Below are 24,365 nucleotides of genomic sequence, written 5' to 3'. Positions count from 1 at the left end.
TTTTAAGCCACTGGGTCCAGGACACGAACCGCGGTCGACTACGTGGGAGTCCAGCGACATAGCCATTATGCTAACTGCTGGTTCCCAAGTTCAGTAGCTATTTTGAAGACAGCCAAATAAGGGTTGCCTGACCCAGACCCAGAAGAGTGACAGTTGTGATGGAAAGAAATAGGTGAGGTGGAGTCAGCCACGTGGCATGATAGTTAAGGCAGTTGGATCCTACCTGGCTCACTGTGCAGTTCAAGTCCCAGTTTGAGTCCCATCCCCAGCAGCCTGAAAATGCCAGGTTTGTGTGCTTGTGCCAAAATCCCAGGAGAAGAATGGAGGAAAAGGGACTGTGGTGTAGTCATCCCCCCAGGTGGTGCTTTTCCTTCTCTTTCTTTTTTTCTTTCCCTGTCTCTCTGCAGCGAGTACATGTGCCATATAACAAATTAAATAAATAAGTAATGGAGTCATTAATTAAGGCCACAGAATAAGCAGGATTAGGGGCAAGGAAGACTACTACTGGGGAGTTCCATTTTGGACTCTATAAACATCTATGTATTTCTTCTTGCTAGCCAACAAGCAATTCACTATGTAGATTTGATACTCAGGAAAGACTCAAGAGGCTTAAGAGATGAATACAGACTTATAAAAGAAAGAAATGGTGTCTTGGTTCAATGTGTTAATTTGTATTATATAATTTGTATTACATAATCTAAAGTCAATTTTTCTCTATAAAAAACAACATGCGACAATGTTTAGGGAATTTCAACTATTCCTAAAAGCTTACACAAAAGTGACTTTTTATGAAAAGCAATTTTTATTATATGTTAAGCATCTTCAGGGACAGAAAATAGTATTTAAGTAATAAACAGTGATTTTAGTTAAAGCATGTCAGTGTACTTGTCTTTGAAAACAATTATACTTGTCTATTCTTTCTTTAATAAAGGTTCTAATTTTACTTATCATAATATTATCCAAGTATAAACAATTACATGCAAAAGGTTATTTCAAAAGAAAACACAAATGGTAAGCAAAGTCAGCCATGAGTGGGAATATATTTATAGTGCCCCTTATTAGATTTAGGTGTTCAAAAGAAGTACTTGAATTAACATATATCTCTGAAAAGAGGCATGAAATGGAAAATTCAGAGTCTAAAGTAGACAGTTGTCACATGAATCCTGCTACTCCGGTCAGTGTTGCAAACCACACAGAAGGTTTGTATTAAAGCAAGTCAATCAGCATTATTATTACTTGATTAGTTGGTTTCTAAGTTAGCAAATAATAGATTGTTGGAAAAGTCTTGATGCATTTTTACATAGAAAAACACAAAAAAAGTCATGACTTTTCTGACGATCCAATATCTTAATGGGCAATGTCACCAAAGATTAAGATAAAATCACCTGTAATCAGAGAAAGCAAATATAATTGTTTAAAGGCCATGGATTCTGAACTCTGGGACCCAGCTTTCTTCCTTGTCAAATAGAGATATGAATACATAAGAGAAAGTGTTGTAATAAGAACTAAATGAGATAATCCTTGTAAAATCCTGACAGGGACTCTAGCCTGAGTAAGTATTCCATAAACCAGGGCTAGGAAGAACTAGTGGCATCCAGTGTTATGGCACGTTATATGAGTTAACACTGTTAAGTTTGGACTCACGGAAAAGGAAACAACATTCTGTTTTTATTTAAAATATGTATCCTCTCCACACTATTTCCATTCCCATTAGATGAGGATCAATTCCTTCTCCTCAGCTAAGACTACCTACCCAGAGCAAATAAAGGACAGATTAAACATTAACAGAAGACGGAATAAGTAAATAAAAAGCAAAGTCTTTAAGGGTTCTACAAAAAGAGACACCAATGGTTGGCACTAGACAACATACAAACCATTATCTCCCCTCAACAGAACCTGGCTGAACTGGGCCTACTTTAATGAACACTCATGCTGCCTCTTATCTTCTCATCTTGCTGACCTTACCTTCCCATCTCTTCAGTATATGACTCTGATGAGGGAGATAGGAAGAGAGAGTACTGACTCTACAGCTTTAGGGGAAGGCTTGGTTCCTTTTTTTATTTCTTTTTTTTTTGGAGAGGTTTTTGCTATAGGGCACATGCGCTCGCCGGACAGACAGAGCGAGACAGAGACACAAAAAGCAAGAAATCACCCACCAGGGGGGATGGCCACGCCGCAATCCCTTTCCTCCATCCTCCTCGCGGGATCTTTGGCATGTATGCACACACACCTGGCATGAGTTTAAGCCACCGGGTCCAGGACTCGAACCACGGTCAACTACATGGAAGTCTAGCGACACAGCCATTACACTAACTGCTGGTTCCAAGGTTTGGTTCTTGAAGGACAGTGTTCCTCCCTCCCTATCCAAGTTAGGTGGCAGACTTCATAACAAGTGGAGAATCTAGCAAGAAGGAGAAACTTGCATGCTGTCCTTCAAGTGGTTGCTTGCTGAGCTAAAACCTAAAGCCCCACCTACTAGAGGTATGGTGAGAGAGTTTTTAGGACAACTTGACAGAGTCCAGCTTGGAAGTGTATGTAATGAAAAACATAGTCATGCCTATATTCTCTTCTACAGTTTACTAAAGCTGGGAGGGGGGGGGGGGAGGTTGGGGAGAAAGGGGGGGTGGTAGGTTGGTGGAGAAGGGTGGGCTGTTTGCTGCAAGATGCGACCAGGACTGTGGTATAGTACCACCACAGTTCTTAAGATGGTGCAGAAGAGGACTTCAGAAGAGGATATTAGGTTTCTCTGTAAAGGAGCATTAGGGATGAAGAAGGCAGGCATTTTATACCCAGAAAACTGCTGGACATGCATAGTGAAATTCTAAACAAAACAAGGTTAGAAGAAAAGATCAACAGACCTGTCTGCCTCTTGTTCAGCAGATCAGGAAAAGCTCATCAACAGCTAAGAAAACCACACACACACACACACACACACACACACACACACACACCATCTTTAAATTGACTCAGTAACAGAGACAACTTCCTCAATACATTTCTTCACAGGCATTAAGTTGGAGTTGAAACAAGATTAAGCCATATCCTTCTTCACTTCTGTTCTCTAGAGCTGGGATTTTCCATAATGAGGGAAAGAAAGCAGTGACATATGAACTAGAAATCAGATTAAAGTTGCAAGCAAGACTGAACTTTTTATTTATTTATTAATTTTAGGTTTTTGCCATAGGGCATATGCACCCATTGGAGAGAACTAGAGCGAGACAGAGAGAGAGAAAGTGAGAAATCATCCCTCAGGAGGATGGCCATGATGTAAACCCTTCTCCTTCATTCTCCTCCGGGAATTCTGGGCATGCACACAGAGGCGTCTGACAAAACTTTCAAGCTGACAGGTCCAGGACTCAAACTATGTTCAGCCATGTAGGAGTACAGTGCTTCACCCACCATGACACCTACTAGCTTCAGGACTAAATCTTAGTCACTGAAAGGGGCTAAGGAGGAATGGATTATACTCAGGGTAGTATTAAAAATTGGAAAATGAAGATTTAACAGAGTGAAATTGAAAGCAGAATTTGAGGGGCCTACAGGTAGCATGGTAGTTAACGGTACTGGACTCCCAAATGGCTGACCACAGTTCAAGTTCAAGTCCTGGTCCTGGCAGCATGCTTTCTCAGTTTCTCTCTCTCTCTGTTTTTTTTCTCTCTCTCATTCTGTCCCTCTGATCAAATTTAAATAAATAAATAAATAGATAGATAGATAGATAGATAGATAAATCAAGTTAAGTAATTAAAAAAAAAAAGGCAAGCAGAATTTGGGGAAAAATAACAGTGGTTTACATTTGTCACTGAGGTGAAACTTCTTAAAACTAGGTTTATATGATTGGGGGAAATTTGGGATAAGGGTTAAGATAAGACTTCTGACTAGGCATTGTCATCCGCCTATCATTGACCCACCCGGCACTTCTGTGGAGAAGAAATGGATTTGTATGCTATTTTAAAGCAAGAGGAGAGAAAGTAACAGGTATCATTTGCAGCTATGGAGAAGACTGAAGTTAAAGTGAGGGATCTGTGAATACAGTACTAGGAATGAACAGAAAAAATGAGTTGACACAGAGACCCAAGGAAAGGTGAGAGTTAGTCCACTTCAAAGAAAAGTCAGATTCTCTGTCATGACATGCTTTTGGAATGTGTTTGCATCTTAAGACCAATTTTTTTCTTTTCACTAAAAAAGGCTGTGTGTGTGTGTGTGAGTATTTTTGTGAACATATCTTAATAGTAGCTGATGACTTTCCATGAAAACGTTTCAGATTATAAATTTTTCTTGTACACAATAGTGTTGATTACTTGAGACTCAAACTAAAAATATGAATTTTAATAGGATAATTCCACTTACATAAAAGGAACTTTATCCCATTTACAGGTCAAATTCTAATTAAAGAAAGAGCAAATATTTTCTGTGTCTAAAGTTTTCTGAAGAAGAATATTTAAATATTTTTAAATCTTAAAAGAATATGATAATCCCGTAAGAATGGAAATAAAACTTAATTTCTGTCAGATATTATAACAATATCTCTAGTGTTGGAACTAGAGAAAAAAAGTCTGTTGCTTAGCAAAGCTACCTTCTCCTAGAATCTTGGACTGAAACACAAGTGATGCCTCCCCTTGCCTGTACTTCCTCTCACCACTAATCCAAGGGTGGAAGGAAATGAGAACATCCAACTTGCTTTGAAAACTGACCTCCTAAATCTCTCAAACTCTGGGTATTTCTCCCTCTTCCTCCAATTCCACCAGTCTTTTTAGATTTACCTATGACAATCAGTTTTCTGTACTGTCGCTATTCCCCAGATGCCATTTCAAAGAATAAAAAATGCGATGTTACTTTTATTGTCCCCATGGCTCTAACACTTCCCAAGGTATTTCCAGCTCAAAGAAACACACATTCACAGTGTAGCTTTTTGTAAAAAAGGTAGAATGGAAATAAGTGTTATTAACCTCTGTAGAACACAGTATGTCTCAGCTTTCACACTGGTAGTTCCTCCTGTGAAACTCAACTGGTCTTTTAGAAACCCGCCAGGTCTTCTGACAATCCCATGTGCAGACCAGATGTATCTGTCTCTTGATGCTACAGTATAAAACTATATATCCTTACAGACTAAGATCATCTATCATGACAATGCATTTCACGAATACAATTTAATTTTATTCAGCACAACTGCTTTCTATCTGGTTTCTCCTGCAGTGTTTCCAGGCTAAGGAACATATCAAACTTCTCACAAGAGGATATTAATCCTCTTATTAAACTATCTTTATTCCTATTAATTACATAATTATATAACAATGGAAACTATGCAATATTTTGTGGGATGCTGATTCAGAGATGTACATAGTGAATGACTTTTCAACTTCAGAGACAGAATTTCTAAAATCTCCTAGACATCTGGTAAAGTTATCATCGACAAGCTTGGGTGTAAGGAAATATGTATTCTGCAGAGCTAAGAAGGCCTTAATTGGGATATCTGGGATAAAGCAGTGCTCATTTAGGTACCTGCTTATCTGGGCTTCTTTTCCTGGGCTTGCCCTGCAAAGCTGGCCCTAGCAGGAGAACAAAGGAGCCTACAGAGTGATCCACAATACTGTGCATCTTCAACTATTTAAAACCCATTTTTTGTTAGCTTGCTGTCATCCAAAAGTGTCTGATTATCTCTTACACATTTTTGTTCGTTTTATCTTGATAGGGCTCATTCTGACAAAATTATGGCATACAGTAACCAAAGCAAAAACCACTGTTCACCTTCTTAAATAATATCAGGCATTAAAAAAAAATTACAGTAAGATCTCTTCAGTACAGAAAACAGAGCTAAAAATGAAAAGAATCAACACCTCAACTTTTGGTTGAGGGTCAGTAGAAATCAATGTAAAAACAAAACGTATGAGACGCATATCACTTGTCAGTTTTATTTTGCTTTAACACAATAATAGCTGTTTTCGATATTTACTTAACCTTTGTCTCCCAGCATTGTTTCCTGACTTACCTGCAGTTGGAGAGGGCCTAAGCCTGGTGTTGCTGCAGCAGCAGCTGCCATGGTAGTTGGGATCAGCTGAACAGGGTAAGGGTCACCTAAGTAAGAGAATAATAGAGGCGTCAGCACCTTTTATCTACTCTCCACCTGCAAATTAAACTCATGCATTCACTCAGTCCAAAAGCCTTCTTTTGTGTGCCTTGCTGAGGCCTAATGAAAAGCTCTATTGTGCAGCCTTTTACTAACACTCTTTTCACAATTCTGGCTGAGAGAGGAATGTGAATAAAAGGCACAAGCAATTAAGGCGGAAACCTCATCCTTTTTTCATGATGTATTTAGGAAAATGGGGTGGGGGAGTGCGCATTGATCTGAGGGCTGCACTTTGTAATGCACACACACACACATACACACACACACACACATGCACGCATGGAAACACACACACACCTCTGTTAATGTGTAGACTTGAGCATAGCAACTCCTTGACAAATCTAGTGTTATTACAAAAGGAACTCAACTAAACTTACTTTTATTTTAACAAACGAAACTCCAAAGATTCAAGCCAAGTAGCATATGTTTTGAAAGCTATGTTATTTTCTTGATTCGAATCATCTCTTAAATAATATCTTGTGGACAAATTCATAGTGAAGATTTTATGTCACTTAAGTTATGTATGAAATATTGGCATCTTTATTATTATTCTAAAGGTAAATGTTTACAAAAGTTTATTTTAAAGAAAAAAAAGTTTTCCCTAAAGAATTTTATCTAAAAAAGTTAAAAAAAAAAAAAAAAATCAGAGCCACCTGGTGACATCCCATATGGCCAACTACAAGGATCAAGTCCTAGACCCAGCAGCCAGAAAAACAACCAGGCACATGTGCATGTGTACCCAAAAGTTCCAAAAGGAGAGAGAAAAGAAGAGATTTAGGCATGATCATTCCCATGGGGAGTGCTTTCTCCTACACCCCCAACCCTGGTGCTGTTTCTGGTAGGCACATGCACATGTGCCTTCTGGCGATATTTTTTAAAAAGAGGGGGGCCAGCAAGTGGTATAGAGGTGTTAGACTCCCACATGGCTGACTGTGGTTCAAGTCCTAGACCTGGCAGCTTGCTTTCCCTCTCTCTCTGTCTCTGGTCAAATTAAATAAAGAAATTAATTAATTAAAAAAAAAGAATCATAGTAATCCAAAAGTAATCTGGAAATGTTAGTATTATATGATCTATAAAATACAGACACACAAACACACACACACAAACACACACACAGATTATTCTGCATAGTTTTGATATAAGTCTAAAATCTTTTTAAATTGTAGTGACCAGCAGTTAGCGTAATGGCTATGTCGCTAGACTCCCATTTAACAGACCGCAGTTTGAGTCCCGGACCTGGTAGCTTAAACTCACGCTGGGTGAGTGGGCGTGGGTGCCTAAGGTCCCGAGAGGAAAATGGATGAGAAAGGATTGTGGCATGGCCATCCTCCCTAGGCAGTGATTTCTCACTTTCTGGCTCTCTGTTCTCTCTGTCTTTCCAGTGAGCGCATGCGTCCTATAGCAAAAAAAAAAAAAAAAAAAAAAACCCTCCAAAAAACAAAAAAATCTTTTTAAATTGTAAAGAAGTACAACAGCCTTTTTGCATAGGGCTCAGTGATATGTTAAAATGTTAAATGATATAACTAATATTGTATATTCTTAGTCATTTTAAATATAACCACCAAATAACTTAAAATAGTAACTATAAGAACAATTTTGCAGTATAAATTTTATTAGAAATTTAATCTATGAAAAATTCATGGAATGTTGCATAAATGGAAAATGCACCTTAAAATAACTCCACAAATATATTCATCTAAATATATTTATTGAATACCTGCTATGTGTTAAGCACTACTTTTGGCAGGAGAAATAGAGCTTTGAAAAAGACAAATATGCAGATGTAGATTTACTGGGAACTTAATGAAGCTTAAGCTTTGGACTCCTGGAAAGGATCCCTAGCAGTATTTTCACAGGGTCATATATTTTTATAGTTGTCAGTTTCCTTAATTTTATATTTTCTTATGACTTTATTATTCAATGAATATTCACTTTTGTATTGTACTTTAGAGTGTGTGTCTATCTATTTAGATATATATTAATTTTCTTTTTCTCTGGATCTTTTTTATTCATCATCTAACCACCAACATTGGTAGTCAGTTTGAACCAAAATTTAGTATTTGTACTCTAAAGAGAATCCATCAGAGTATATGTTTCAGGCTTCAAAATACCTCAGTCTACCTCTGATGATCTGGCCTTCTTAAAGTTTACAGTTTTTTGTCTTTTTTTTTTAATTTATTTTTAGAAAGATGTTTTGCTATAAGGCATGTGTTCTCACCAGAGAATCAGAGAGAGACAGAAAACAGGAAATCAATCACACCCCCAGGTGGGTTGGTCATACCACAAATTCCTTCTCCTCCATTCTCCTGCACTCTCCTCTTGGGATTTTGGACACTCACGCATACACGGAAGGCCTGAATTTAAGCCACTGGGTCTGGGACTCAAATTGCAGTAGGCTATGGCTGTCCAGTGACATAACCATTACACCATCTGCTGATCTTTCAGAGCTTACCATTTAAAAATGCAATAAAATGATTAGTATAAAATACAATGACAGTTAAGATATGGAAGTATGTAATGCTATGGACTACACTGTGAAAGCTCCAAACCTAGTCTAAGAGGTCAATGCCTCCAGGAGGAAACCATGTTCTTCAAGATGAAACTTGAATTAGGTGAAAGGTAGTCAGGAAAGGAAGGGAACACATAGTTCTGAGCAGAGAACTGATTTTCAGGAAAGTTCAGTCAGATTAAAGTGTTATCATCACGCAGTCCCTGTATTGCTGAAGTACAGAGTCCAGGTAGGGAAGCAGAGATAAATGGGGCCGGGGAGGGAGTCAGGTACCAGATGATCTATGGCTTTATAAACAATATTTTAAAATCTAAGGTTTCTCTTATAGGATAAAGGAGACTATGAGTTGGAAAACAGGCTGATTAAGAGCACTTGGGTTGGAGGTTTTAGACGCTATAATCAAACAGTGACCAGAAGCAGAAAGCAAGAGGAGAGGTAATACTGGTCTGGACTAGGGGGTGACTGCAATGGAGAGTGATGGAGAGCCAAGCACTATTTAAGGGATAGAACTCCCCCCCCCCCCCGCCGGAAAAAACCCTACTGTTTACACAAGAGAGTGAAAGAAGACTTAAGAATGATCCCAGGTTTTTCATTTGAAAACTGATTGAAGAGTAGTCCTGCTTGTTGGATTTGTAAGCATGGATGAGAAGCAAGATTACCAGGTTGGGCCTGGGGCAGGACTGGGGCGGGGCAGGTTAACAGGAAGGAGTAAAGTGTTCTGGGCATTTAAATTTTGAAATTACTTTAATGTATCCATATTGAGGTGTTCATTAGGCACTTGACAAAAGTTAGCATTTTTGCAAAGTCTACGAATGTGTACAATATGAGAATCCTTGGCATGTATCTGGAATTCAAAGCTATAAGCCTTGGTAAGACCATTTAGGAATTGACTATAGATTAAAAAGGGGTCTGAGGATTGGATGGTGAGATACAACAAAATTTATAGTCAGGGAAAAGGTAACTAGCAGTGACTGAAATAAAAATGTAAATTTAGTGCTTCAGAAGCCAAGTATCAAGAGTGATTGAATCTAAATGCTGGATTTAATAACGTGAAGGTCACTGGTAACTTCAACAGGCAGTTTCAGGGGAGTAGAGGATAACTAACCCTCATCAGAGTGGATGTGCTCAAAACATGAAGATAGAGAAAAAGGAATCAGAAGCAGAAAGTGTAAACCCGTGCTTTTCAAGGAAGATTCTTGAAGAGCAGCACTGGTATCACCTACGAGTTTCTAAGAAATGCAGACTTTCAGGAACCAGATGACGGTGCAGCAGTAACGCCATGAGCTGCCGTGCTGAACCCACACTGGTCTGAGGTTTGTGTCCCAAGACTTGCCTGTGCATGCTGGGCTGGCACACCCACGTGCCCATGATAGGGACTGGTCAAGGCTAGGCCTAGATTCTGGAGGGATGACTCTGTTGGTGTTGCCTGTCTGCCTGACTCTCTCTCAGGAAAGATATATAAATATAAATAAAAACTCATCTCACAAAAGGATGCATAATTTCAGAGCCTACCCAATCTACTGCAGCAGACAGTCTCTAAGCTAGAGCCCCGATGACTCCCACTTCACAGGCATTTATGAACTGTGTAATCTCCTCCCTTCGAGTACAGGCTGGATCTAGTAACTGCCTTCTAATGCACAGAATATGGCAAAGTGATGTTTACTTTAGAGGTTAAGTTATAGAAGACACTGGCTCTGTCTTGCTTGTTCTTCCCCTGTCTCTAGTCTCTTCCCTCTCCTGGAGCAAGGAGATAGGTTTTGAAATGCCTCGTGGAGAGGTATATAGCAAAGGACTGATGTCTTTATCCAACAGTGAGCAAAAACATGAAGCCCATCAATAGCCAAGGTGGGGAGCTTAGAGTGCTTCTCCAGGTCAAGGCTAGAGATGACTGCCATGAAGGTCATTACCTTAACTGCAGCTATGATATGGAAGCTCCTGGGTCAGAGGTACCTAGCACGGCTCTGTGCAAATAAATGTTTGTTGTTTTAAGCCACAGGAAGCATATACTTTCTTGATCAGAGATTTATTTTATTTATTTATTTATTTATTTATTTATGTAATTTATTTTTTAGGGATATTTTTGGTATAGGGTACATTTGCTTGCCAGAGAGACAGGGAGAGACAGACAGTGTCCTCTCAGGATTTGGAGCATACATGCACATATGCCCAGCAAGAGTTTTAAAGCTGCTGGGTCCAGGACTTGAACCACGTTTGACTACATGGAGTCCAGCAATGTAACTATTATATCATCTGCTATTTTTTTTTTTTTAATGAATGATAGAGAAATTTTTGACAGGGTCTCATTAAGTCATGACCCTCATGCCCCAACTTCTCAGGCAGGTGTGCACCTGGCCTGTTTAGGTTGGGCCTTGAATCAAACTTGGGCTCCCATGTGGCCTCAGGCTCCTAGCAGCCATGTGGCACTGTGGCTGAGCCCAGAATTTAAATTTTAACAATTCCCAGATGATTTGTATGCATGTAAGAGTTTGAGAAATACTGGAACCGACAATTCCACTGAGGTATTTTTGCAGTAGCTAATTGAAAACGTGTGATTAAAAAAAAAAAACTTGATTAAAAAGGTATACATAGAAAAATTATAGCACACTTGTATGCTAATGAAAAGGTCCATTAAATAGGGAAAAAAACATAATATAGGAGAGAGGACATCTGATGTTAAATAATAGTGTTTCACTTATCATTTAGTATTTTTAATACATAATTTACAAAACACTAATTTTATATAGGAAAGTGTGGATGTTTAAAAGCTGAATATGTATTTATGCAAACTAGATAAAATAGAAATTATTGTAATATGACTATGAGAACTGACAATGTAAATGCTTAAATCTATGAAATTCATTTGTATTCCTCATTTAATGAACATAATCTTAAAATTAAAGCAAAAGTGTAGAGATTTTTGTGCTCTTCACAGTGCTAACTCATTATATCTAATTTACTTTCCCCACTGTAAATTAATCAATTAATAAGCACTTATAACATTTACCATGTGACCAAAACTCTGTAAGGTGCTGTGGGAAACAAAAACAATAAAACAAAACAAAACCTAGTCTCTATTCACTACGCATCTATCTTTTCTAATTAAGTGCTTAGTTGAGTAGTATTGAGTATCATTGAGTGCCATAGGAATTATGGGAGAACTAACTGCAGGTTTCAATCTTCAGAGAATACGTATTGGTTAAGAGACAACGACTGAGCTTATTCTTAAAGGCCTGCAGGTGGAAAGGAGAAGAGATGTTTTAGGGTAAAATGCCTCAAAGTATGAAAATAGCATGCTGAAGAAATGAAAAGAAAACAACCAGTTTAACTGCCAAGTGATACAAAGGTGGGGGAAAGAGGGAGGAGGCAGGGAATTTGGAAACTTTTCTTATATTAAGATTTGTATGTGAAGAAGTGATGGCTAAGAAATTAAATTTTATCAAGCGTCATTAAGAAAGGTTAAGTAGCAGGCCTTAAAGATAACAGGGTTGTCGGGCCAGCAGGTGGCATAGCGGTTATGTTGCTAGATTCCCACATGGCTGACCGGGGCTCGAGTCCTGGACCCGACGGCTTGAAAATCATGCCAGAAGTGTGTGCGCATGCCCAAAATCCCAGGAGAAGAATAAAGGAGAAGGGATAGTGGTGTGGCCATCCTTCCTGGGGATAGATTTCTCACTTTCCCTCTCTCTCTCTTTGGAGAGCGCACAAGTCCTATGGCAAAAACATTAAAAAAAAAAAAAAAAAAAGCCCTGGTTTTCTAGCTTAGGGAACAGACTTACTCCTAAATTTGGACTGATAGCAAAACGTCAACAAAAGTAGTTTGGGCATTTTTACATTACTAGCAGTTGTTAATAACAAATTACATGTACCTTCAAAGCTCACCAGTTAAGTCTAGTGTCTGTGGTGCAAGTGGTAAAGCACTGCCATACAGCAGCTGAGAATTGGAGTTCAAATTGTGGCCCAACTAAAGCTCATTAATTTAAATATAAGTTAACCAATATTTTCAAAAACTGCATATATTAGAATGTTACCTTTTTTCTTCTCCTAAATTTATGATAGTCTATCAGTAAAGTTAACAGACATATATATTATTCACAAATATATATCTTTACTTTAGGTATATATGTAACTATTACATCATGTTGTACATACGTATAAATATGTGTATAATTTATATACATCTACACTATATACATGCTCATATATTTATATATACACATGTGTGTGTATATATATATATATATACACAAATATACATACATGAAATGTTTAAACAATTTCAATATTATATACATACTATGGGTTGAATTGTGTCGCCTCCCCCCCAGTAACTGACATGTTGACATTCTAATCCACAGTACCTCAGAATTTAGAGCTAGAGCCTTCAAAGAGATAATAAAGACAAAATGAGGTCATATGGGTGGGCCTTAATCAAATGTGACTAATGTTCTTATAAATAGAAGAGATAAGAAAACAAACAAGTGTCATTAGATGACCAGGTGAGGACACAGAGAGATGCTGGCCATCTACAGACCATGGAGCAGGCCTTGGAAGAAACAATCATGCTGACATCTTGATCTCAGATTTCTGGCTTCTAGCACTGTGAGAAAATCCATTTCTATTGTTTAAGCCACCTAGTCTATGGTATTTATGGTACAGGCAGCACTAACAAACTCATGTTTACCATATTTCACCATTACACTGTATTTGTAAATTAGAGAAAACAAAAGATTGGCAGTAGGAATTAAAAAGACTATTACAACTACTATACATCTTTAATCACATACAGTTTCCAAGATATAAATATGTAATCATAAGCAGGATGTCAACAAACTTCAATAGGTTTGTGAGACACCACATTATTGCAAGCATGTCTACCCAACACACAAACACACATAAATAACTGAAAGCATGTTTACCTTACTATCAGTTTTTCAGGTCTGGAATATGCATAGCTAGTTTGATTGAAATATGCCAAGGGACAAATTGAAAACAATTAAAATAATTGTGAAAACGTCCGATATAGAAACTTAATTAAGGAAATTCAAAAATATCATATGAATGGTCACTGTTCTAAAGTGCACAGAGACTTTTTACAGACAAGGTCAGGGGTAGTTCTTCATGGCAAATGAGAAATTTAGAAACTGCTGGAAAAAAATCTTGTTTTTAAAAAATATCTTGAGAGAGAGAGAGAGAGAGAGAGAGGGAAAGGAAAAGAGGGAAAAAGACAAGCACTCTAAACAGGGTCTCATGCCCACCCTTTCCTAATCAGCTGGGATCATAGGCATGTGCACATGCTACCCAGGAGTGTTCAAGTTAACTCGGAAACTGAACCCTGATCTTCCACATGGCTTCCAGCACTGCAGGGTGTTGTGCCATTGCTGCTAAGCCAAAATAATCTGTTATTGAAGTAAATACTGTCATCTATTTGTACCATCCCTTAATTAGTTCTACTAAAAAAATTAAAATTAAATATGTTTATTTTGTAAATACTCATGAGGTACTTACTGAGTTAAAAATAAGATAATGGAAAATTCTGACTTTTAAAGTTCAACCATTTGTAAGTTATTCAAACTGAGTTTCAACTAGTTAAAAGAAATTTCTCTTACTGTTTCTTAAGTTTTAACCATTTGAACAGATTTTCCCTAAACCTTTCCAAAATTAATTTGCTTCTTATTTTAAAGCCAAGTGTGGAAAATTCTAGCTCAAAACTAAAATTTTCAAAGAAGTTAAAACTATACTGAGGCATGTTATTTGCTTGTTTTCAAAATACAACTGACTTTACTATCTATTGATACAAATGATATAGTTAGCATTAAATAACCCCTCGGAAAGCATATTAATTTGCATCAGTTGTATAGTAATGAACACTTAGATATAAAGGATATGCGGTCGTATTATAAAGGACTCAGTTCTATGATACACAACACAGGGTTTAAAAAAAATAATTTTTCAGCAGGGTTATTTAGGCTGAGGAAGATTGTCAAAAGTAGGTATGGTCTTAACCAGGGTCAACAACACACACACTTTTTCCCACTGAACTAAAACAAAAGTTCAGGCAAGTTTGTGACACCATCACCACTGAAATGTGGAGACTGATTCCTTCATTAGCCTTCTGTGCTTTCATGTTTGTTTTTTGTCTTGCCTCCTTGACAAACACCAGATTGCCTCCTGTAGGTGTGGGAAATATACAAATTAAAACCTACACACACACACACACACACCATACCTGCCCTACAAGAGTTCCTAATCAGTGAGGGAGAAAATCATGTGAACCATGAACAAAAGGAAAAAATGTGGAAGGTTATTCTGGAAACCTCGAGGAAAGATTACCTGAAAAGAAACTAGATAGTTAAGGAAGGTTATTTGTTAAAGTCTCTTAAATGATGGCCACTTCATAAGCAAATTGTATTTCAAAGCATTTTACCGTGTATTTCCCATGTCTGTCTGCTAGAAAGTCACAAAGTAAACCTCCACCACTTCGTGCAACAAGTATTTCTCTTATTAATCATCTTCTCAGATCAGTACTTAAGACATCCTGCTCTTACCTTCCTCATTCCCAGGTGGAAGGAGCTCTGTAGGCGGTTAGACAGAATGAAGATAGCAAGGGCATTGTGAATGAAACTCTGGGAGGAAATTGCTTTCTTTCATCTCATGTTGCTTTCTCATCTCAGGAGCCGATAAAAGGGATAGAGGGATCGTTGGGTGCTTCCTTCTTGGGAGGAACCCCCTGCCATCATCCAGTAGTGCTACCAATATCCACTACCGTACACAGCTCCACCTCCGGGGATGCTTATTACCCCCAGGATACCAATGCAGAAAGGAAAAGGTGAGCTACCCAGCCAAAGAAGCAGGTGGAACTGTTGTCTTGTAGAGCTGTGTTTTTTAACTTCAAAGGCAATGTTAAGACATTGAGATTTTTAGCAGGGACGTGCCATTGTCTGATTTGTGTTTTAGATCAATTTTGTGGCAAGGGATAGATCGATTGGAAGAGGAAGAGACTGGAGAAAAACAGATATGTTCTAAAAAACTATTGCAGTAAATCAAGTGGGAATGACAATGACCTGAACTAATCATGAAAGAAAGACAGGAAAGAACAGTTTTGGGAGACAGACTCCTTAACCCATTTGATGGGAGAAAAGAGATGCAAAATAAATATGAGGAAAAAATTATAGTTGGATTTCTATTTTATTTTAGTACATGGTTTAGAAAAAAGTATTTTCCTTGTTGCTTATTTTTTCCTGAAGAATTCATTATTATTCCTCTGACTTAAAATATGGAAAGCTAACATTTATTGACTTCTAGCACTCTGTTAAAAATATTTTATATATAAATAATATATGTGTACATGTACAGATACATGTGTCCATATAGATAGTAATATATGTACACTTGTGTGTAAAATGTCTCATTTTATCTTCACAACAACTCAGTAGGGTAAATATTATTTACAGTCTACAGAATTTTTTTTCTTTTAATTTGCTTTAGGCTTACTGGAGAAAGAGAGAGGTTGAGGAGGGGGGGTGAGAAAGCACCTCTCAGGAGGATGACCACACCACAACCCCTTTTCCTCTGCTCTCTCCCTAAGATTTGGGGCATGCAAGTTGATGCACCCAGTGTGTTTTTCAAGCTGCCAGGTCCAAAACTTGAGCTGTGTGGTCGGCCACATGGGATCCAACTGCCTTAGCCACCACACCACCGGGCTGGCTCAGTCCAGAATTTTTCAAAGTGTACAGGATGATCTTGCAGTTATTAGGTACTATAGTCATTACTATTTAAGTAAGGAAATCGTTATGTTTCAGAAGACATCGCAGAGTCTTTTAGAGCATTTTTCAAATGGATACTTCAATTTTCATAATACAAGGAGAACTCCAAAGGAATGCAGGAATTGAAATTAAAGTATCAATTTATTTTGCTGCAAAAAAGTTTAAAATATATGTGCATTTTTTCATAATATACATTTTCTGTAAACTTTTTGAAGACCCCTTGTATATATTCATGTATTGTTCATTGGACTAAATGTAGTAATCACATATTATGTGGAGGAAATAAACAAAAGATATAATCCTTGCCTTCATGACACTTTTGGTTATGAGAATAAGCTATACATAAATATGGAAAGTAAAATGAATCAAAACTATATTATTATAGTTGAATGAGTAATCAAGGTTGTAATTACCAGAAAAGGAGAAATATATGAAGCTAGAATCATGGGGGAAAGAATTAGAGGAGGGACTATGCTTCAGTTAAGCCTTGAATAAAAAATAAGAACTAGAGAGGCAACAGGTGGAATGGTAGTTAAGGTGTTGTACTCCCACATGGCCCACAGCCATTCAAGTTCCAGACCTGGTGCTTGCTTTCTCTCTCTCTCTCTCTCTGCTGAATGCATGTGCCCTGTAGCAAATTTAAAAAAATGATAATAATAAATAAAATTGAATAAATAGTTCTTAATAAAAAAAAAACTAGAAAAGACAAGAGAAACCTATAAACTTTAATGTCTGGCATAGAGTGGACATTCAATATCTGTTGAAGGAAAAAAATGAATGAGTGCAAATACAGGAAGTACTCCATGATCAGAGGAAAAAAAGCAAGCAAAAAGCCGTCATGATCTAGCCTGCAGAGAAACTCACTTGACATACTAGCAGGAAATATTTAGAAGGTCGAGGAGCCTGTATCTAGGACCTCGAATATAAGGGGGAACTGTTTATATTACCATGCCTTAAATAGATGCACAGCAATTACCTCTTACTCTAAAACAAAATGGACTACCCAGAAGTTAAAACCCTTCTAAAACCACAGTTATGGTCCCTCCTCATCTAAATTGTTAGAAACTAGTCTTTGATGCTAGTCTCAAGTTCTTCCATGCTTTTGTTCTCAATCCATACTTTGTGGAAATGCTTTCTAAATTTACTAGTGACCTATGAATCGCTAAGTTTTAATGAACATCTTTCTGCAACAGCTGACTCTGGTGATTCCCTCCTTCTCAAACTACATTGACTCTCTCAGCTTTTCCGAAAACATGCTCTCTCGATTCTCTTCATATACTGCACACACTGAGTTTTTATTTCTGTAATAGGCTATACTACCTTCCCTTACTCATCCCTTACATGCTGGTATTCTTGGGAATCTAATCCTTGGCACTTGGTTTTCCTTTTTATTCACTTTATCTGAATGATCCCATCCAGTCTCATAATTCAACATGCTATAAAAACGAATACATTCCAAGTCAGTAATTCCAGCCTAGCCCTCTCCCACTGTTCTTTTCAACAATCTCTCTATACATCCCATAGGAAGTGCAATCTTCACATGTGCAGAACTTAGTTGATTACCTTTCTTCTAAAACTTCCTTTACTCCTGGTATTTCTATTTCATTTAGTGACACCCAGTCACCTGGGCTTTAAATATGAAAGTATCCATGATTTCCTTCCCTGTTCACTTGTCACGGTCAATCAATCACTAAGATATCATTATTTTGGACTCCTAGACTTTTGTCTTTTGCTACTAGAAGGGCCTCCCAATCTGTGCTTCAGGTTCCAGTCCTCTGCTGAAGACATTTATTTTCTGGACTGGAGTACTAGTGTAGGAACAACATGCTGCTCAGAGGTGGAGCCACATGAACCAGACAGCCACACCCAAGAACGGGCTGGTTGGGAAGGCTGGGGAAGATTATGGCGTGAGACCTGAGGTTTGGGGTTCTCTCTCTCTCTCTCTCTCTCTTTCTGGTTCTCACTCTCAAAATAAAATAAATAAATAGAAATAAAAGAATTCACTCTCTGTTTAGTTTCTAGTGGCATTATCATAGTACTCAACAAATATTAATTCATTGTATTGACAAGTGTCATACATCTTTTTTAAATTATACACTCTGTGTTAGTGCCTAAAAATTACTACAGGGAATAAGAAAAATAAGCCTTGACATGAAAGGATAAAAGGATGAATGGGTGGATGGATGGATGGAATGGGTAGATGGATGCCAGTATGATTTCAACCCTAGATTTTAGTCCTTCAATAGTGTTTCTTTTCTTCTAATATATAAAGTTTATCAATATTTCCCTAAATTGGTTCCTATACCCTCAAATTACTTTTAAATTTATTTATTATTATTTATACATTCAATCGCTATACAGCATTTAGATTTTAAAGAGACTCTACCCAGCATCATCAACAGGTAATAAACCATATCTGAGTCCCACAAATGTCTTACCTCTCTATTTTTTCCCCAAATTTCTTTTCTTACACTCTTCCCCTCCCACACTCTCTTTCTGCTTTGTCTCTAGTCTCACCGTTTATGTTTAACACCAGATTATTTACAGGTATATATAAACCCGCTTCTCTCTCTTGCTTGCCAGTTTCTCCAGGCTACTTTTTCTGCACAGAATGTTCTTTCTGTATCCTTCTACCTCAATCACTTCTTCTGTTGCTTTATCCTTTAGGCTTTGAGTTAGAGGGTCTTCACACAAAGAAGCCTTCCCTGATACTTCCCTCACTCTTAGATTTAAATTCATTCCCTTTCCAAAGATTTCTCTTAAAATGCTCCACCATTAAAACTGCTTACCCTGACTTTAGTCCATTTAGGCTGCTATAGCAAAATACCAGAAACCGGACATTTTATAAACAGTGAACATTTATTTCTCACAGTTCTGAAGATAGGAAGTCCAAGATCACCATATCTGATGAAAGACTGTTTCTTGTCTCGTTGATGCTGCCTTTCTGCAGCATCCTCACATCATGGAAGAGGCAGGGTAGTTTTCCGAGGTCTCAACTGTAAGCGCTTTATTCTCATGACCTAATCACATCTCAGAAGGCCACACTCCCTACTAACATCTCTTGAGGGTTAGGACTTTAATATATGAGTTTTGAGGGGACAAAGACTTTCAGACTGTAGAAATCCCATTATCCCCTACTACACTGTGGGCATTTTAAAGGCATAGATGATATTTTATGTATCTTTTTCTGTCCTTGTTCATAATAGAGCATGTGTACATACACATGAGGGAGTGAGAGAAAAAGAGAAGCACCCTCTATAAGGATCGGCCATGTCTCCAGTCTTCCAGACACTGGGATCTGGGCACATGCATGTGTACCTAGTGTGTTTCAGATTGACTGAGTTGGGGAATCAAGCTATGGTTGCTGTGTGGGATCCAGCTTCTCTTGAGCAGCACATCATAACTGCCATGAAGCCAGCCCCTGTCTTATTCATCTTTACATTCCCAGTTCTTAGCATAATCCCAGACAAATTTAAGGCTGTTAAAACGTTTATTGACTGAATAAATAAAATAATTATTTATCTGATTAGGAAATTAACAAATATCAAACACAAGGGACTTCTCTTGGCATATCGAAAGCTTAAGTTTTAGTAGAAGCACAATATAAACAAATAATTGTACAAATGAGTAACAACTTAGTTTTTTGTGTAGGATTTAATTCAAACAAAAATAGTATTCAGCCACAGATGATGAAGGAACAGAAAATGGAAGGGGACAGAGACGGCTAGAATTAGGTAGGAAATGGGAGGAAGTTAAGACCTAGATAGGGTGGTTAAAGGGTAAATTAATCCCCTATAATGTCTTTTCATACAAAATAATTCCTTTATAATAGCCCATAATTTAGCTCTTCTTAAAATTTATATTTTCTCCCTTTTATTTGAGAGAGAGCGATAGATAAAAATGAAACAAGAGAGATATTGGTACTTTTTTGTTTCTTTTTAAAGTTTTTGTGATAGGGTGTATGTGCTTGCCAGAGAGAGAGACAGTGAGAGAGAAAGTGAGAAATCACTCCCATTAGTGGGGATGGATACACCACAATCTCTTCTCCTCCATTCTATTCTTGAGATTTGGGACATGCATCCACATGTGCCTGGTGAGTTTTAAAGGCACTGGGTCTGGGAATGGAACTGTGGCTGACCATGTAAGAATCCAGCACCTTAGCCACCATGCCACCTGCTGGCCCCAAGAGATTGGTACTTTTGATAGGGTGTCACATTGTCGTGCTCTTTCTGCCCCAGCCTCCCAATCAGTCAGGATTATAAGCATACACCACTGTGCCTAGTGTGTTAAGGTTAGCTCAGAAACTAAACCTGAACCTCTCATATGGCTTCCAGTTTCCCAAGTGGTGGAGCTACTGTGCACTATCATGCCTGGGCCTGTATATTTTGATTTTTTTTAAAATAATTCATATCAGCTTGGGTATTAAAAGTAAATAAATGCATTTAGAAGCCTTAAAATGATTTTCAACTCCTAATAAAAACTAGCTGTTACGATGATATTTAAGCATCTGAACATGGTCAAGGTATCTGCTAGAAAACAAATAAAGATCAAAATCCTTCATCACAGTGACTGTTTCGTATCATTTTACACATTTCGAAATCCAAACAAGTTGAAATTTTCTACCTAATAGCAGTAAGTTCAGCTACACTTTTTTCTCCATTGGAAATATTGGGTTGACAGGGAAGTCATGGCTCATTTTTGAATAGAAAAATAGGTCCTCACTTTCCTGACAACCAAATAGTTAGGTTTATAACAGTTCTCCTAAACCACATTGTGAATCCCAGAACGATTTATATAGTATACACAGGTAAAGGTTTCCAAAAGCAGAAAAACCTGGGAAGCCTTTTCAGATTTACTAGAATAGTATAAAATGACTTAGCATTTGAAACATTTTATGAGATATGCTAATATTTTGTATTACTTCTCATGGAATGGTAAGTAATGAATATAAATATTTCACATAAATTTTATTTGAGAAAGTAAAATGAATAAATTAGCTCTTATTCCACTACACGGTTATTTTAAAAGAAGATATTTTGAGGTAAATGTTAGTTCTTAACTGCACTGTCACAGGCTAACATATTTCAATAAGCAATTTTTTTAAATAAAATATATTTTATGACTTTTTAATGTAGCATAGTAAATGAAAACTTGATCTTACTTAATGTAATAGTTATCTTGTTGGCTAGTTTAAAAAGAGATTAATTTATGAACTCTTTAAGAAACACCTCTCAGTAAAGGAAGACATTTCTGCATATAAAAGATATAGCATTTTTCTTCACTTCTTTGCCCATAAATTGGAAGATTCTAGTACCAATGAAAATTCCTGGCTTAATTATCTAAGAAATCTGGGTATCCCTAAAAAGGTGACAGTGAATTAGAAAGCCTCTTTTCTCTTCTGTATTTTAGCATTAGTACTAGGGCATCATTTAAACTATTGCACAATAACTCACTTTAAGCTACTTACAGAGAATCATTAATTAAGGAACTGCTTCTACATTCAAATCTGTATTTGAATACTGTGTCTATATTTTGCCTCCGTGTCTTATGAGCTAATGAATGGTATAAAGAAAATATGTACAAAATGATTAAAATATTAGAAAGTAGGAATTTGAAAGAAGGGCATTCTTATAAGCCACTTAAGAAGAAATCAAATGCTATTTCCCTTTTATTTCCCTATTTTAGTATGAAGGCTTAGCAAGCATTTAAGTTTTTGATAACTCTTAATAGCTATTCATTCCAGTTTTCTGTCTGTCAGGACTTCTGACAGACATCCTACCTTCTGGAGTATACCCAGTATGTGGTCTGTAAGTAAGAACAGGAAGCTTTCTAAACTACTGTTAACAGGAAGCCCATGAATACACATTTGAGGTGATTCCTGACCTAAAGTTTTCTACTGGAGTGATGATTTTTAGACCTCTGGAAATTAAAGCATTATGGAATTCCTCCCTCCCACTGCCCTGACAAAGGAAGACAAATTTTTTTAAAATGCCTTGGTCATAATAGAGTGGTCTAGAATAAACTCTTGAAATCCTTTTCATTGTGACACATAATACATTTTCAAAACTGGATTATACATTTAATAGATAATAATTACATATTGTAGTTACATCATAATTTAAGTTTTTAGAAATGCATACACTCACTCCATTTAAATTTTACAATCTCCTTACGAGGGGGTAGGGCAGACCTTACTGGGGCTACCTAAAAAATGAAAAGCCTAGGCACAGAAAAGAAAATGACTTGTTCAAGGGCACAGAATATTATGAAATGAGATCATTACTACTAAGGTCTTCTGACCCCATATTTATTCTTATTTCCTGAGAGAATTTATTAAAGTCAGACAATTAGTAATTTCAGATTACAAGTCTGATTCATGCTTATTCATAGCTAGACTTGGATCAATTTTAAAAGTTTAAAATTAACCATCTCAGAGTACATTAGAATGTAAAGGCTATCTTGCAGATGAAAAATGTTCACAAAGGAGAAAATGAATTAAAATAAAATACCATATACTGGGCAAGCAGGTAGTGTAGAGGTTAAGGGGCTAGATTCTACATAGCTGATTGCTTGATTCGAGTCCCAGACCTGGAGGTTTGAAAGTCACGCCAGGTGTGTGTGCATGTGTGCCCAAAATCCTGAGGGGAGAATGAAAGAGTAGGGATTATAGTGTGAACACCCCCGTGGGGTGATTTCTCACTTTTCCTCTCTCTGTCTCTCTCTGGCAAGTGCATGCATTCTATAGCAAAACTAAAAAACAAACAGACAGAAAACATATACTGGGGCCCCGCTGCAATGACACAGCAGTAATGCAAATGCTCTGGAAGACTGGAAGCCATATGGAGACTATAGGTTCAGAGCTCAAGGTCAGCTTGAAAACATGCCAGGTGTATAAGCAGGCACCCAGGATGCTGAGAAGTTGGAGAGCTGAGAAAAGGAGATGACAGCATGAAAAGACTCTGTCGAGGGTGCTTCTCTTTTTTTCCTCCCTTTCATATATACACGCATGTACTCTCTATTATTTTAAAAAATATATACACACACAGGGAATGAAACTAGTTATATGAAGAATTCCTTTGGGGCAAATATGTACATACAGACATGTTCATGGTTGTGTGGTTTAAAACTGCAAATGTTCCACACAAACGGATGTTCACTAGTGGTAAGCACAAATGCAATATAGTACATCTAGTTTAATGAAATATGATGCAGGACAATTCAGGTCAAAAAGGATGGAGGAAGAAAGATGTCCAAGGTACAGTTTTATATTTGTAAGTAGATTATAGTCTATATGTTATTTATCCTTCTATACATTATGTACTATACACTGGGTTATCAGAAAAGTTATGACATATTTTTTTCTATTTTTTAATGCAAAAATGTGTCATGACTTTTCTGACAACCCAACAGAGCATAAAACACACACACACACATCATATGTATATTAGAATACACAGGGTTACATTCTATATACATTTCAATATCTAGATATAAAATAGATATAACAGATACTCACTTATATCTATATCTAGTTCTGGAAAAATATGTACTGAATTTTAGCAGGAGTTGCTACCGAGGAATGGGACTAGGAGTGTATGAGTATTGTGTAGTTTTTTTTGTTTTGCTTTGTTTTTGAGACTTTTTTTGCTATAGGGTGCATGCACTCACCAGAAAGACAGAGACAGAGAGACAGAAAGTGAGAAATCACCCCCTAGGGGGGATGGCCATGCCACAATCCCTTCTCCTCCATTCTCCTCTGGAGGAGTCCGACCCAGCAAGGCCCCAGGATCTGCCTGAGCGCCCCCCCGCCCCCCCCACCTTTGAGCTCCGCTTCTGGTTGGATCAACATGATGGCAAGACCACTGTTGCGCGCCCCCCACACACACACCATGGAACAAAGCTTGGGTCACTTAGCATGTCAGCAAGGCTGTTTGCTATTTGCTCCAGAAACTGGCAGCCTTACTGGGAA

The 24,365-nt window shown here is 37.5% G+C and overlaps 1 protein-coding gene and 1 long non-coding RNA gene across 13 annotated transcripts in view; one reads left to right on the top strand and one right to left on the bottom strand.

Annotated features, from left to right (window-relative positions):
* Positions 1-24,365, bottom strand: part of SOX5 (SRY-box transcription factor 5) — a 1,018,333-nt gene that overhangs the window by 122,775 nt on the left and 871,193 nt on the right. For 11 of the 12 annotated variants that reach the window (XM_027771080.1, XM_027771084.1, XM_027771082.1 and 8 more), the window contains one exon: positions 5,987-6,072. In XM_027771080.1, coding sequence (XP_027626881.1) covers positions 5,987-6,072 — 86 coding nt within the window. Of the gene's footprint in view, positions 1-5,986; positions 6,073-12,927; positions 12,983-24,365 lie in introns of those variants that run through there. The other variant, XM_006140308.3, reaches the window with a different exon arrangement.
* Positions 13,100-24,365, top strand: part of LOC102470895 (uncharacterized) — a 15,773-nt gene continuing 4,507 nt past the window's right edge. Inside the window, exons 1-2 of the long non-coding RNA XR_333236.1 lie at positions 13,100-13,232; positions 15,305-15,459. This is a non-coding gene — a long non-coding RNA (uncharacterized LOC102470895). The remainder of the gene's footprint in view (positions 13,233-15,304; positions 15,460-24,365) is intronic.

The sequence above is a fragment of the Tupaia chinensis genome, unplaced genomic scaffold (assembly GCF_000334495.1).
Source record: "Tupaia chinensis unplaced genomic scaffold, TupChi_1.0 Scaffold000028_1, whole genome shotgun sequence".
NCBI classification, from domain to species: Eukaryota; Metazoa; Chordata; class Mammalia; order Scandentia; family Tupaiidae; genus Tupaia; species Tupaia belangeri.
This window is presented reverse-complemented; position numbering and strand designations above follow the sequence as displayed.